At 32.6% G+C, this 13,429-nt stretch overlaps 1 protein-coding gene across 2 annotated transcripts; it reads right to left on the bottom strand.

Moving 5' to 3' along the window:
• Positions 1-4,973: 4,973 nt before the first annotated feature.
• LOC114190453 (HIT-type Zinc finger family protein) lies at positions 4,974-12,164 on the bottom strand. Of its 2 annotated transcripts, XM_028079343.2 has the most exons (9): positions 11,976-12,164; positions 7,513-7,557; positions 6,952-7,054; positions 6,825-6,856; positions 6,546-6,587; positions 5,848-5,934; positions 5,653-5,741; positions 5,470-5,520; positions 4,974-5,368 (listed from the first exon to the last, which is right to left on the bottom strand). In XM_028079343.2, the coding sequence occupies exons 3-9, from the start codon at positions 7,023-7,025 to the stop codon at positions 5,345-5,347; spliced, it is 399 nt and encodes a 132-aa protein (XP_027935144.2). In that variant the 5' UTR covers positions 7,026-7,054; positions 7,513-7,557; positions 11,976-12,164; the 3' UTR covers positions 4,974-5,344. The 2 variants fall into 2 exon arrangements, with proteins under 2 accessions (XP_027935144.2, XP_027935143.2); XM_028079342.2 differs by lacking the exon at positions 7,513-7,557 and having other exon boundaries at positions 11,976-12,163.
• Positions 12,165-13,429: the final 1,265 nt, after the last annotated feature.

Genomic DNA, 13,429 nt, shown 5'->3' with positions numbered 1-13,429 from the left:
TCTGTCGGTGACATAAGAAGAAAGAAGGAGAAATACACGTGGAATATTAGCAATTAACATTCCTGTTTCTGTCTTCCTTATTACTAGCTTCGTGGTTGGTTGTGCTTGGCTCATTATTTTTTCTCATAATTGGTTTGCGAAAGTCATCATTGTTTCATCTGAACTTTGTTTTGCAAAGCTTCTATCTGTTGCTTAGGTGTCATTATTGTTTTTGGTAGTTAATGAGATTAGGGCAATTTTTCAAGAACATAATTGATTATGGGTGTAGGAGTAATCGATTATGTGATTTTTTTTGTCAATATCGATTATAGATTACCATAATGGATTATGATTACTGTGTTTGTTGTGTTTCGTTGGCCATAATGATGTATTGTGATAGTGTTAATGGTTTGCACTGATACTCAAATGGTATGCAACATGAAGGTTGAAGAAAGTTTTACTATATAATTGTGGTTGTCATATAACATAATAAAAATTATAAAGTAATAATAATAATAATAATAGTAAAATAAAAGGTAATTAAAAATAATAATAAAAGTAATTAAATGAAGAAAATACAGCAAAAATAATTAAAATAATAGTAAAATTATAATTTAATATTTAAGTAAAATTAATTTATAATAAGGATATTTTGGTCAATTTATTAAATATATCATTTTATATTTTTTTTCACATTTATTATATTAATTTTTTTTCTTTATTTTTCACTCTCATTCTCTTATCCAAACAACTTTTCTTAATTATCCTAAGCCAAATGAATCGAAAGATTCATGTTTGGTTTGGGAAGAAATCATAAATATTTTGAAATGGATGGAAAGAGAGTCTACTTGTAAGCCCCATTTTCTCAGCTCTAAAATCGTTTTGGGCCTGACCTTTTCGTGGGCACAAGGCCAGTCCATCAAGGGACCCTAATACCCCTTTCTTGCCCCACTCACTCTCACTTTACTCTTTTCCAAAATGTTCCTTTCCCTCACTCTCTCTACTACAACAGAAGCTTTGCTAGGGCACATACAGTTTCCTCATTGGAGTGAATCGAAACCACTTCCGTGTAAGTAGAATCGAAGTTCAAGCTCATTTGTGGTTCCTTTCTCCTTTTAAGCTTGATTTCGTGTGGGTCTCAATCACAATCTCTTTTTGTTCTTGTCTGCTATGTTTTCAACTTCTTAAAGTTGCTTCTGGTCTTGGAATTCCTCTTACTACGTGTTCTCTTTTCCTTAAGCTCAGCTTTACTCAAGGTAATCAAAGCTAGGTTTTTTGCTTTTTGTTGTATGTGATTGTTTTCACTTTGGTTTTATGCATAAAATGATTGGAAAATGCTTGTGCTCGTGTGAGATTGAACTACAATGTTTTGTGGGACTATTTCTGGCTTTGCATGCGTGGAATAGTGGCGAGAACTGATATTCTCGCCCAAGCGAGCTCGTCTTGTCTAGGCGAGAATAGCAGATATTCGCCCTAGTTCTGCTCAAGCATCTCGCTTAGGCAGAGAGTTCTTATTTTGAGCGACGCATCATCTCGCTCAGGCGAAAACAGCTCGCCCAAGCGAGCACTCGAGGAAACCAGTTGCATTCTCTGCGGGAGTCCTCATTTAGACGAGGGACTTCAGTTTTGGGCGAGTGGTAATCTCGCCCAAGCGAGACCTTGCAGAGTGCCACTGTAACGCGCTCGCTCATGCGAGAGAGCCTAGCTTAAGCGACACAGTCCTTGTTGCTTGGTCGGAGGCTTCTAGCCTAAGCGAGATTGTGTAGATTTGTGTTTTATTTTCCTGATTAACTCGTGGCTAGTTGTTTAACTTGAAAATTCATGAAGTATGTGAATATGCATGTGTTATTTGGTTTGTAAGAACTGAAAGTGGTATGCTTGGAATGAATTAAGGCATGAAATTGTTGGTTGGTGGTGTTTTGGCATGAGAATTGGATGTTTGAAATAAAAATGGTGGTTATGGCATGAGGAACATGAATTCGGTGTGAGATAGACGTAATTCCATGAGTCTTATGGGGAGATCTTATGGTGGTGAGTAGTGTATATAATTAAGATAAGAATTCAAGTAAGGATCATATCCCAAAACTCTAAAGGATCAATTAGTCTCACCTAGAGCAAACTAATCCAAGTGGTGAGAGTAGCGAGAGACCCTAGTCTTTGACAGGATAAGGACCTTAAATGCTTGAAGGCTAACCTTGTGTGTGGTAGGGTGAAACCCATTGGCAATGGCTCTGCAGAGTAGTAGAGGCCACCACAAGTGCAAGCGTCTAGTGAATCCGATCTTATTATATGTATCCGGATAATTGAGTCATAGTGTCTTGCTTGTTTGCTATAACATGATTTTGTGCCTACTAGGGTTGCATGCTTGCGAACTGTTTTAAGTATCGGCTTGCTATAACATGTTAAAAATCATTTTCCACTAGCTTACCCTTTCATCTCTGTCTGTTCTTGTTTTGCTTTCTCTTTTGCGATGATCACCTTATTGGTGGGAGCGGATGGGGGAAATACTGAAGGTAGATCTCATTGTGGTGGCAGTGCTATTTAGTTTGGACCGCTCTTATGAGCATCCTTAAGGCCCCTAGGCCTATGTAATTCCTTGCTCTATGAGCATCTCTTTTGCAAAACTATTAAAACTCTTTAGATTATGTTTTGTTCATGGCACCTTTAGTGTGCCTCGGTATCTTTTTAAGTTCATTCATAGATGACTATAATGGTGAATCCCTATATACTGTTCACCTAGTTGCTCTTTTAATATTATAATTTTGTGATGTTTTATTAAGTAGATTTATTCTATTTAAATGGGGTGTCACACTACTTTCATTACGTAATTTATTAGATAATCGAAAGCAAAAAATCTGGAGAACTATTCGAAACTCAAAAGAATTACAGAAAAACATCATTGAATAGGTCGAAAAAGCTTAGGCCCATTTAAGGAAAGTTGAAACAAAAACAAATATGTTTTGGATAAATGATTATTCTGAGATCAAACAAGAAAATTGAATTTAATTAATTCAATTTATATGACTTTGGAACAATTAAAAAATTATAAAAACGAAACTATTGATTTTCAACAATAAAGAATTATTAATCAAAAAGAAAAAAAAATAGCAACATTTATTACAAGATGTGATAAAATGTGATAAAATAGAAAGACATAAAAAAAAGGATGATTATAAAAAGAGATGGAAGATAAAATGTTCAACATTTTGGTTTAGTGGATAGTCACACGAAGTACCTGTGTTTTTTAGTAGATATTACGTTGTATCAGTTTAGTAGATATTATGTTGTATCAGTTTGGCACTTGAGTCGATTAAGGTAAGAAACCAAGTAAATTATTTTAATGGTGTTTTAAACTACATTACGACTTACGATGAATGTTTATCATGAGAGAGTATTGTTAAAGTGAGTGACATGATTCACGGCTCAAAAAATATTGAAAACCTTGTAATTTAATTTGACGCATAATGAGTTAATAAATTAAGTTCATTTAAACATATTTTTGCCTTTCCAAATTGTTTCATACGGTAAGTAAAAATCAAAATGATAACTTATATAATTTAACAAATAAATTAATAATTATAATAAAATAAATCTTAAAAAAAGTTATAATAGGTTTTTATTGATTACATATCAACTCATCTCCGATTCATTGAAACTTGTTTAACAAGTAAATTAAATAACTCGAATTTAATTTTTGACGTATATTAAAAAAAGAATCCAACTTATTTATGTTCAAACCAGTGATGAACAAAAGTTACACATTGGTGGGATGGATACCTTGAACAAACAGTATCATTTGGTGTAAAAAAATATGTGAATCTCTTTAAATAAATTTCACATAAAATATAAATCTAAATAAAATGAATCTCTTTATAAAAAATTTTAATTTCATAGATCTCAATAAATAAGCATAATTCTACTCAAATTTTAAAAAATTATTCAATTATTAACGTTTTTATAAACAAATTTATTTTGATTGGTTGATTCTAAAATATTATTCCAATAAAAATTACAAATAATTTAAAAATATTACCATTAAATTTTAAAATAAATTATAAGCTGACAAAAAAACATAAATTATATACATATGGTAATATCAACATGTAACAAATATTCAAAAATATGGATAGCATAATAATATATATTTTTTAAACTTATTAACATATATATATATATATATATATATATATATATATGGAAGTTTTTTGTATCCGTGCATATTTTCGATTACAAATAAATAAATAAGAATGATAAAAACTTTATGGATATTATTCGAAACCGTACTCATTTTAATAAAAAGATCTTTATATTGACTGAATACAGTAGTAGAAGTATAGTTACTGAGTATATATATACACATCTTCTGTCCTAATACTTATCGTCACATTTACATTTGTTTTAAATTATATACACTTTTAGTTTATTAGATAATCTATCAAATTTATATAATTATCCTAAATCTTATAGTTTATTTACTCTATTATATAATTAGTTGATATTTATACAATTATGATTTTTTTCTTTGATATTCAAAAAAATCTTTCAAGATAGTATCATCTTTATTCCATTGTTATTTTTATTTTATGTTTTAATTGTTTAATTAATATTTGAAACCTTACAATACAAAGACAGGTCCAAGTATGTTTGTTCCTCAATACAAATGAAGACAGGGCAAAAATTTGATATCCAGGACCAAAATACATGAAGATGAGAATAAATTTGTAATTTGAAATAAAAATGACAGTAAAAAAAGAGATAGTGAAACCAGCATCCACATTCACATCGTTATGGAGAGAAAAATTTAAGAAAGCTCTTACAAGAGCTATAATGAACAACTTAATTTTGTTTTTTGGAAAAGGTAACGTAGTACATCTGAGATGGTATCAATCATATGTTTCACTATAATATATCTGAATTCTGAATACCACTTGCTAAATCCACCTCAGCTCAATCAGTTAACTCTTGATTACCAAAATTAACTAAAAGCTTTAAAATTTAAAATTAAAATTAAATCTTATTATTATACTAAATCGTATAATTTTCTCCATCTCCAATTATTAAATAACCAACTTGGTTCACGTAACACATGTCATTATCAATACAAACACTAATTCACCGGGACTTGAAATTCAGTTAAATGAAAACGTTACACGAGATCTCAAGGGAGCCAAAGGAAAATCAATCTTTTTATCAACACAGTGCCACAATGAAGATTCAACATTTTTCATATATTGACGGCTGAATCACAGCGAAAAACTGTGCAAATGAAAAAGAAATATTAACCAAAACCAGCAAAATTGGGGAGGCCTTATCTGCGGTTCCTTTCAGATTGACAAATTCTCCTTTCAGCAACCGGTGCTTGCAGTTAGGGATTGATGGTTGATAAAATCTGGAAATCAATGGAACAAAAGGAAAGGTATTTGACAACTTGAATTTATCTAACATGACTCAACCCTATAGAGATTGTTCAGAAGCAACATATAACAGTACCTTGTCAATGAACAAGCGAAATGCCTCCTCTGCCATAGCCTTATCAAGTTCCTAACAGAGAAACACAAAATTTAAATAAAATTTTTCTATAACTTCTCCTCGATGAGTATTAAAACTAACACATTCAACACAGGTGAAAATTTTAAGAAAATATAATGAGATGGGAAAAAAGGAATTTCTTACATCCTCTGCATTTGAGGAAGAATCAATTCGACAAATTAAATCCTGAAGTGCTTTATCATTCAAAGAATCACGAATCTCACTGGAAGAGGCTGCAGCAAAAATACAATCATAATCATTATAAATATTTAACAAATATGAAGGATCCACCACTGCATTTTGGTACTTTGATCCTGCAAGTTGGGCATTCTTATATACCTATGGCCTCCAGTTGGAATTTTTGCAACACCTCACTTGTTTCACCAACTACTACTGCCTTTTCTACAAGTGATTCTGAAACAGCGGCTGATGAACAATAAGAAACGTTAGTATCAGATCCCCAAAATGCTTACCAACACTGAAAATGAATTATTACATGGACTCTAGTTTCCGAAAACAACAAGAAGTTTATTCCATACTTTAAACATTGCTGATTGCTTTAGTTTGACGTCAAAGTGCAGTGCACTTCCAAGAATAACAAAATTTCAGGAAACTACAAGGAAGATGTCTAAAGAGCAGATATTACACGCCACTTAAGTTTCTGCCGCATGTCAAACTGAAATTTTTGCATAATACTTTAGCATATGAAAGGTAAGGTTGTCATGGAGTTAGCATCTTGCTAATTCCATCACAAGATAAGGCTTCCTAGCATGGACCTTGTGATGGGTTCAACCTTTCCCCAAACCCCATCTATCCGTTGAGCATTACACCACAAGGATGCCCTTCACTTCAACATACACAATCGATAAGGCAGGTAAGAAGAAAACATGAAAAGAGAATCCTCCTCTTAAATGATGCAATGGAATGACATGAACCTATCGATACAAAACTACAAATCCCAATATCTGCTATGGGAGAGGTGACAAGGAAAATCAATCATAATATAGAGACTACCTCGGGAGGTGAATAAAACTTACTTGTTAAGGCCTCCAAAGGTTGCGGCTTGACACATGGCAATTCTGCAACATTGAAGTATGTCTGATCAATTCCAGAATCGAGTATCAAATGCCAATAAAGATCGATATGTAAAAGTAAATAATAAAGAACCATGGAAGTCAGAATCTAGTACTCAAGCAGCACAAGAAGATAGAATAAGATATTTTCCATTCCATTGACTTGGGAACCCTTCCCGCATTACATCAAACATGAAACGTGCATGCAACCAACATGAGGAGCCCATAAATTAAAGGCCATACCTTTGTGTTTCTTGTAACAGACCAGAGAACAACTGCAAGAAGAAGGAACAACCCAAGAATTCTCAAAAGCAAAATTAACAACAATAAGCTTGAAGGAAGAAACTAAAGGTTGGGTTTTTTTGCTTACTAAGGTAAGTAGCATGAAGGGCACTTGTACTTGGACGGAGCTTCGTTGCAGACTTGACACTGTCGAGGACCCATTGTGAAGGAAAATAAAAGGGTCCCTGAAACTGAAAAAGAAGCGTTTATTTATGCTTTCTGTGCAACTGAACCCCACAAAATAGACTGGACCATTTCAATGGAAAAGGTAAAGATTGATGCTATCACTCCTTCATCAGTATGAAAGAAGAGAAAGACGAAAGCGCTAGGTTGCTCAGTGTATATAAATAATTACACGGTTTTGGTTTGGGAATTCAAAGACGAAAGCGCTTCAACCAAACCAACTGCAAAATAACCGATTTAGTTATATTTTACAAATATTTTGCAAGTACTAAAATTATATAAATATTTTTTTAAAGTATTTCAATGTCTATCAATTTTATTTTGAGTACGACTTTTCTTAATCGTCTATACAATAATGAAATTATATATGTAGGTGACAAAGTATTTAATATCTATCAATGAATTTCCAACACTAATTATCTTATTTACTTAATTTTATTCATGGACATTGTTTTAGTTACTTAACTGATACTGGATGATGTTCACGGCTGGTGTAGCAATACATGTGTCCCTGATTAGGGCAAGATGACAAAATTTTATCGTAAGAGGTCAAATTAACATTATAAAACATTAGTGGCAAAATATATGAAAAATAATAAATAATTAAAATGTTCTTGGAGATAATATTATTATTATTTTCTATTTACAAAATTCAACAAACCATTTGACTTATTTACTTGATAAATATTTTAAGGTTTAACAATATTTCAAATTCACGATAAATTTAAGTATTAGAATTAAATTTCTATTAATTTCTTTTATTTATTGAGTTTAAAAAAAATTTATATAATTGTTTTCTTAGTCTCAACATAATTTTATAGGTAACATAACATGGTGACTTTTATTGTTGAATGAAAATAAAGGAAAACAACAGGAAAGAAACAAAAGCTTAAATATAGTGTTGAAAATTTGTAAAACGAGTGTGTAATATCTAAGCTATTACACTTCCCTCTCACTCAATCTCTCTTCAGAAAACTCAGACCACTCTCACCTAACTCCAAGATCACTCTATAGCAATATTCACTCACAAATTCAAAGGAAGATTATAAAGGGTTACACCAAATTAAAAAACTCTCATTATTCTTTAAAAGCATATACAAGATCTATTTATAATTCTGATTCAACAAACATCAGCAGAACAAACACGAATGAGATTGGAAAGGAATTGAAATCGAAAACGTGTTGAAGGAGGATGAGAAAAGAAAAACGAAAACGATATTGGAAGACACTATTTACTCTTCATATATTAAATTAATCAAAACACATGTTCAACGTCTCATTTGAATGCATGTTTTAAAAACTGATTTTTGGTATAGTGCTTACTCTTAGCGAGGCCATGATAATTTGGAATTCGATACATCATATGATTTAGTACAATGGGAGAGAATATATGTTTTTACAAAGAACCAATAATTAATAACTAAGGTTATTAAATTCGAGAGTTAAGGTAAACAACTCATGAGTTCGGTAAATTCAAATCGTAAACTCGTAAGAATTTACTTTAGATAAAAAATATTAAAATATTTATAAATAATATAATAATATATTTTTATCTGATATTATAAATATTTTTTATTGAAATATTATTAATATTATTATTAGTTGAACATATTGTATTTTTAAATATTTTTTAACTATTTTTTATAATAAATTTAAATAATTATATATATTATATTTAATATTTAATATTTAATATTTAATATTTAACATAATACAAAGAAAGTGCCTTGGTATTATAAAGATTTTGAGCCCAAAGGTCACCAGAAGTCCTAACTTTCATGACTCCCTAACTTACCAAAGCACATCAACCTTATGTTATGAGCACAACAACCTTCGAGGACAACATCTAGTAGCAACCTTATGTGCAGCAGGAAGGAAGCAACATAGGAAGGTTGTAGGCCGCGAACACCACCACAGACGTGAGCAATCATGAACTCAAGCTCCCATGTGCGACAAGAAAGGGTTGAACAAATGCACGATGCAGAGTACTTTAGAAGAAGAAATGAAGAAGGAGCTGAATGAGAAAACACTTAAATCCTAATCCCAAAAGAGTTTTCTTCACAAATGCGCACCACCAAGGGACTCTTTCGTTTAAACTTTTTACTCTCATCGAACTCGCCAAATCGTTCCAAACTCGCGAGTTTGACTGAGTCAACAACCAATTTTACCAAGTTCACTTGAAAAACGAGTTTGCTTCCGAGTTAACTCGAAAGTCGTGACTAGAAACGTAAACTCGTCCGAGTTAACGAGTTAGCTCGCAAGTTTGATAACCATGGTAATTACTACTATTGTATTATACTTTAATTAATTCATGTTACCAACTTCATGTCCATATGCAGGATTGGCCATCTATGTTGAGTTGTCGAGGAAATCAACAACCAAATTGTTTCCAACCTTGTTACTGGGGTAAACACTCGTCGTAGTCTATTCCTTCCTTCTACTTGTATCCCTTCACCATAGGTCGAGCTTTATATTGCTCAACTATTCCTTCAACATTTGTTTTCTTCTTATACATCCATTTTATGCCAATAGGTCGAGCTCCTTTTGGCAGATCAGTCAATTCCCATGTATAGTTGCGTTCAGTAATGCATATCTTCCATAACCTTTTGCTATTTCTCCTCCTACACGGCCTCTTCAAAGCACACCTGATTAGGGCTTCGATCTTTTGATATTAAGCCCTTTTCTTCTTTGTTCTTTTGAGCTTCTTCGTTCTCCTGAGCTACATCACCCACTTGCCATCAAGTCATTCTCTCTCGTCGTTACACTCGCCGTCGATCATCATCTCATAGTCGTCCTAATGTCACTCTATGTGGAGCTCCCAAACAGAGCCATTGTCGACGTCGGCGTTGTTGGGTCGCGTGAGCTTCTTCTCCTTTCCACAAACTACGTTTTTCTCCCAGTAGAAGAGGTGTCGGCCAAGATTGTACCTCAACCTTATACCGCTACTTTAGATGCATCTCCAAACGACATGTGCCTGACCTTAACTTTAGATAATTCCCTAAAAAAGTTCACATCTTTGCACATGTGATTACTTGCTCTTGTATCAAGGTACCAAACTGAGTTGTCAAAACAGTTCGAACTTGGCTCGGTACCCGAACTGCTTGATATCATCATTACCCCTTCTTCTTCCTTAACATCATTTGAGAGAAAGTTAGTTTCTTTATGTTTTTTAGATCAACAATCCTTTGTGAAATGTCTGACCTTGCCACAACTGTAGCGCTTCTCCGACTTGCAATCTTTTGCGTAATGACCATGCTTTCTATATTTAAAGCACTGTATGCTTAAGTTGCTTGACTAATCTCCTCTCCATTGACCTCAACCTCGGCCACACAAATTTTATTGACCGAATTGTTCTTTACCTTTTTCATATCCTCCTCTACCTCTACCACTACGACCTTGAGTTTTCTAAGTATAGGGTGCCTTCTTCTCCTTTATGGTTGCCTTTGGTTAAAGTACTTGATTGAGAGACTCATATTTCTTCTTCCTTCTTTGCTGCTCTTACGCCTCAAATGACCTGACAAACTCTTCAACTGAGAGCGCTGACAAGTCCCTAGACTACTCAATAGCGCATACTTGTGATAATTAGTAATCTCTAAAATTATTATGAAATCTTAATTCATTCAAATCTAAGAGTCATGATAATCAATTTTTCTTAACACAAATAAAAATTTTAATTATCAAGTAAGTATTAAACTTAACTTGATAATTAAATTTTAAAATTTTAAAGAAATAAAAATTTTAATTATCAACTTAGCATGATAACTAAATTTTTTTAGTTTTAAATAAGTGACAATTCTAATTATAAATCTCAATAAGATACTTAAAAATTTTCCATATTATTATACAAAGTTTATAATAACAATTTTACTTTTAAAGAAATTAGTATTTATGAAAAAATAAGCATTGCTACTAAAATTGCTGCGTGAAAGAAAAGATTATAAGCCGGGTATTATGAGAATTGAGAACAAAAAGGGGTGTATGTATGATAAAAAGGGGTAAAAAATGAATTGGAGTGGGCAGGCTCATATCCATCTTTTTCTATTTTATTATTTAAAAAAACAATATTCATATTATATTTTTATTATCTTTTAATTCTGTTTTATTTTTATTTTTTTGTTTACTATTATTCTTTAACATGCATCTCAATATAACCCTAATCATCTCCTTCTTCCGACAATATTAGGGATTATAGGAGATTTCGCCGCCGCTTGTCCTGGCCTCGCTCAAGCCACGCCACTTTCAATTCGTAGCTACACCTCGTTTCACCTCCTTTAAAAGGCGCGAGACACCATGGGAGTAAACCTGAGACCCGCTAATGCGCCAGCCTGGACCACAGCCAACTCCGATGAAGCGCTCGATCGGAACCGGCGCCGGTGAAAGAATCGCCATCGAATCGGAGTTCGCCGCAAACCTGGAGACTGGAGAGTGACCCAAGCCGCCGCGAGAAGCATCATCTCTCTTCCTCTTCTATCATGCGTCATTCAGTTCCTTACTCAAACGCCAATCCTAACCAAACTCCGTTTAACCATATTGAAATGTCATCCAGTTCTCTGTTCTCTCTTTTTATTTTACTTTTACACCAATCACATTGAATAGACGAAGAGGATAAAATGGAGGCGAATGAAAGAAGTTTGAAACTAAGTTTTATTTCTAATACAAGGTAAAACAGTTTAAGTCTTATTCGTGATTGTTTTCTCTACATTTCCTATTTCCGTAATTCATGATCTGTTATGTTATGTGTTTCTAAGTTTGTTCCGTAACTGTAAATCGGCAGAAAGGTGCAATAGAGGTAAACAAGAACACAGTAATGAAGACAAGGAAATATGCGGCAGAGTTGTAGGAGAAATGCACGGAAACTAAATAAAATTCTATCAATCATAGCATTAAGAAAAAGAATTCAGAAAAGGAGATGAAGAATTGAGTAAAAACCTTCGTCGTGTATTCTTCTTTCAGCTTCGACTTCTCTTCTCTTTGCTCCTTTTTGCTCTCAATTTTCTTTACTTTGTGTTCGTTCCTCTTTCTCACTTGCTCTCTCCTTGTTCCTCTTCCCGATTTTCCCCATACCACTCTGGTTTTTCGTATTCCAGCACCAATCCCCAAATCATCTAAACTTTGAGATTTATATAGTATCCCCCAGCGTCCCTTCCCTCCCCCGTATTTCACATTAACGTATTGTCAAAAACAAATACGTGGACAGGTATGACGAGTTTGACTGTCACGTGGCACGAGATAATAGCAGAGGATTTTGAGTGAGTGTGAAGAGAAAATGCATATGTGTGAGTATGAAAAGAAAGTATAAAAATAGGGTGTGAGCAAATTGGGTCTAATGAAGAAACAAAAACAACTATAAGAAATGTGTAAAAAGAATAAAAGAAAAGAAAGGTGATGTAAAAGTAATTTGGGCTTTGGATTCTTTTTTTTTCTCCTTTTTTTTATCATCATAACCTTAAAAAAATGGTAATTTTACTAAAATTAAAATATTTAATTAATTTTTTTATTTTTTATTTTTTTAAGAAACTTTTATTTTCATTTTTCTAAAAAAATGTGTAGAAACACGGTTTCTAATTCTTTCATCACCACTCCATTGCGTGAAGAGTCAGTCATGAACGTAGTTGTCCAAAATGATTAGAATGTAATGGAAAGATCAACCATAAAAGCCATGGCTAAAAGGATCCAAGAAGATTAGGCTTCACTAGTAGGCTCAAGTTAATGTTCACTTGGGCTAAGGAGGGTGTGAAGACCTAGTGTAGGATTCCTTATTGTAATATTACAATAGGATATTTTGAGCCTTGTATTATGGACCAAGTAATATATAATTTCATTTCCTTAGGTTCTGTGAGATCATACTTACCAACTCCAGTTTTAGCTATGGACAATTGTACATTGTTGTTTCTAGGTTCATAGTACATCAGAATTAAAGATCTTAATCCATGATAATGAAAAAAGACCTCTAACTTCTACAACAAATGTTGCATTCAAATAAGTGTTCCACCTATGAACATCATCTTCGTAGAATAATGTTAAATAACAATTTCAACTGAAAATCATATCCAACAACTGATACATTTTTATAAATTTTGAAAAAAAAAACTCAAATAATAATTATAAGCATTTCATTCAATTTAATAAAGAATCCCACGAAATTTAAATTAATTACACAACATATAAACTAAAATAACACTTACTTTCAAAATTCCAAGCAAAATCAAAATTAAAAAACTACGGTTTCTTCAGAGCTTACCTACACAACAACAATATTCTTCCTTGCCCACCTTCCCTACTATGCCATTCTAATATTACATACTGTGTATTATATTCTTAACAAAAAAGTAATTTATTGTTTAAAACAAAACTAACCAACACCCCAACAAACAAAATAATAG

Source organism: Vigna unguiculata, chromosome 7 (assembly GCF_037176805.1).
Source record: "Vigna unguiculata cultivar grain cowpea cultivar isolate G323 ecotype 2 chromosome 7, ASM3717680v1, whole genome shotgun sequence".
Lineage (NCBI taxonomy): Eukaryota > Viridiplantae > Streptophyta > Magnoliopsida > Fabales > Fabaceae > Vigna > Vigna unguiculata.
Note: the sequence above shows the minus strand (reverse complement) of the source record. Positions and strands in the feature narration are given on the sequence as shown.

Coding starts and splice junctions, on each gene's coding strand:
- LOC114190453 (XM_028079343.2), bottom strand. CDS start 7,025: ATGGGTCCTCGACAGTGTCAAGTCTGCAACGAAGCTCCGTCCAAGTAC. Junction 5,521..5,652: donor CTTCCTCAAATGCAGAGGAT/GTAAGAAATTCC, acceptor TTTCTCTGTTAG/GAACTTGATAAGGCTATGGC. Junction 5,369..5,469: donor TTCGCTTGTTCATTGACAAG/GTACTGTTATAT, acceptor ATTGATTTCCAG/ATTTTATCAACCATCAATCC.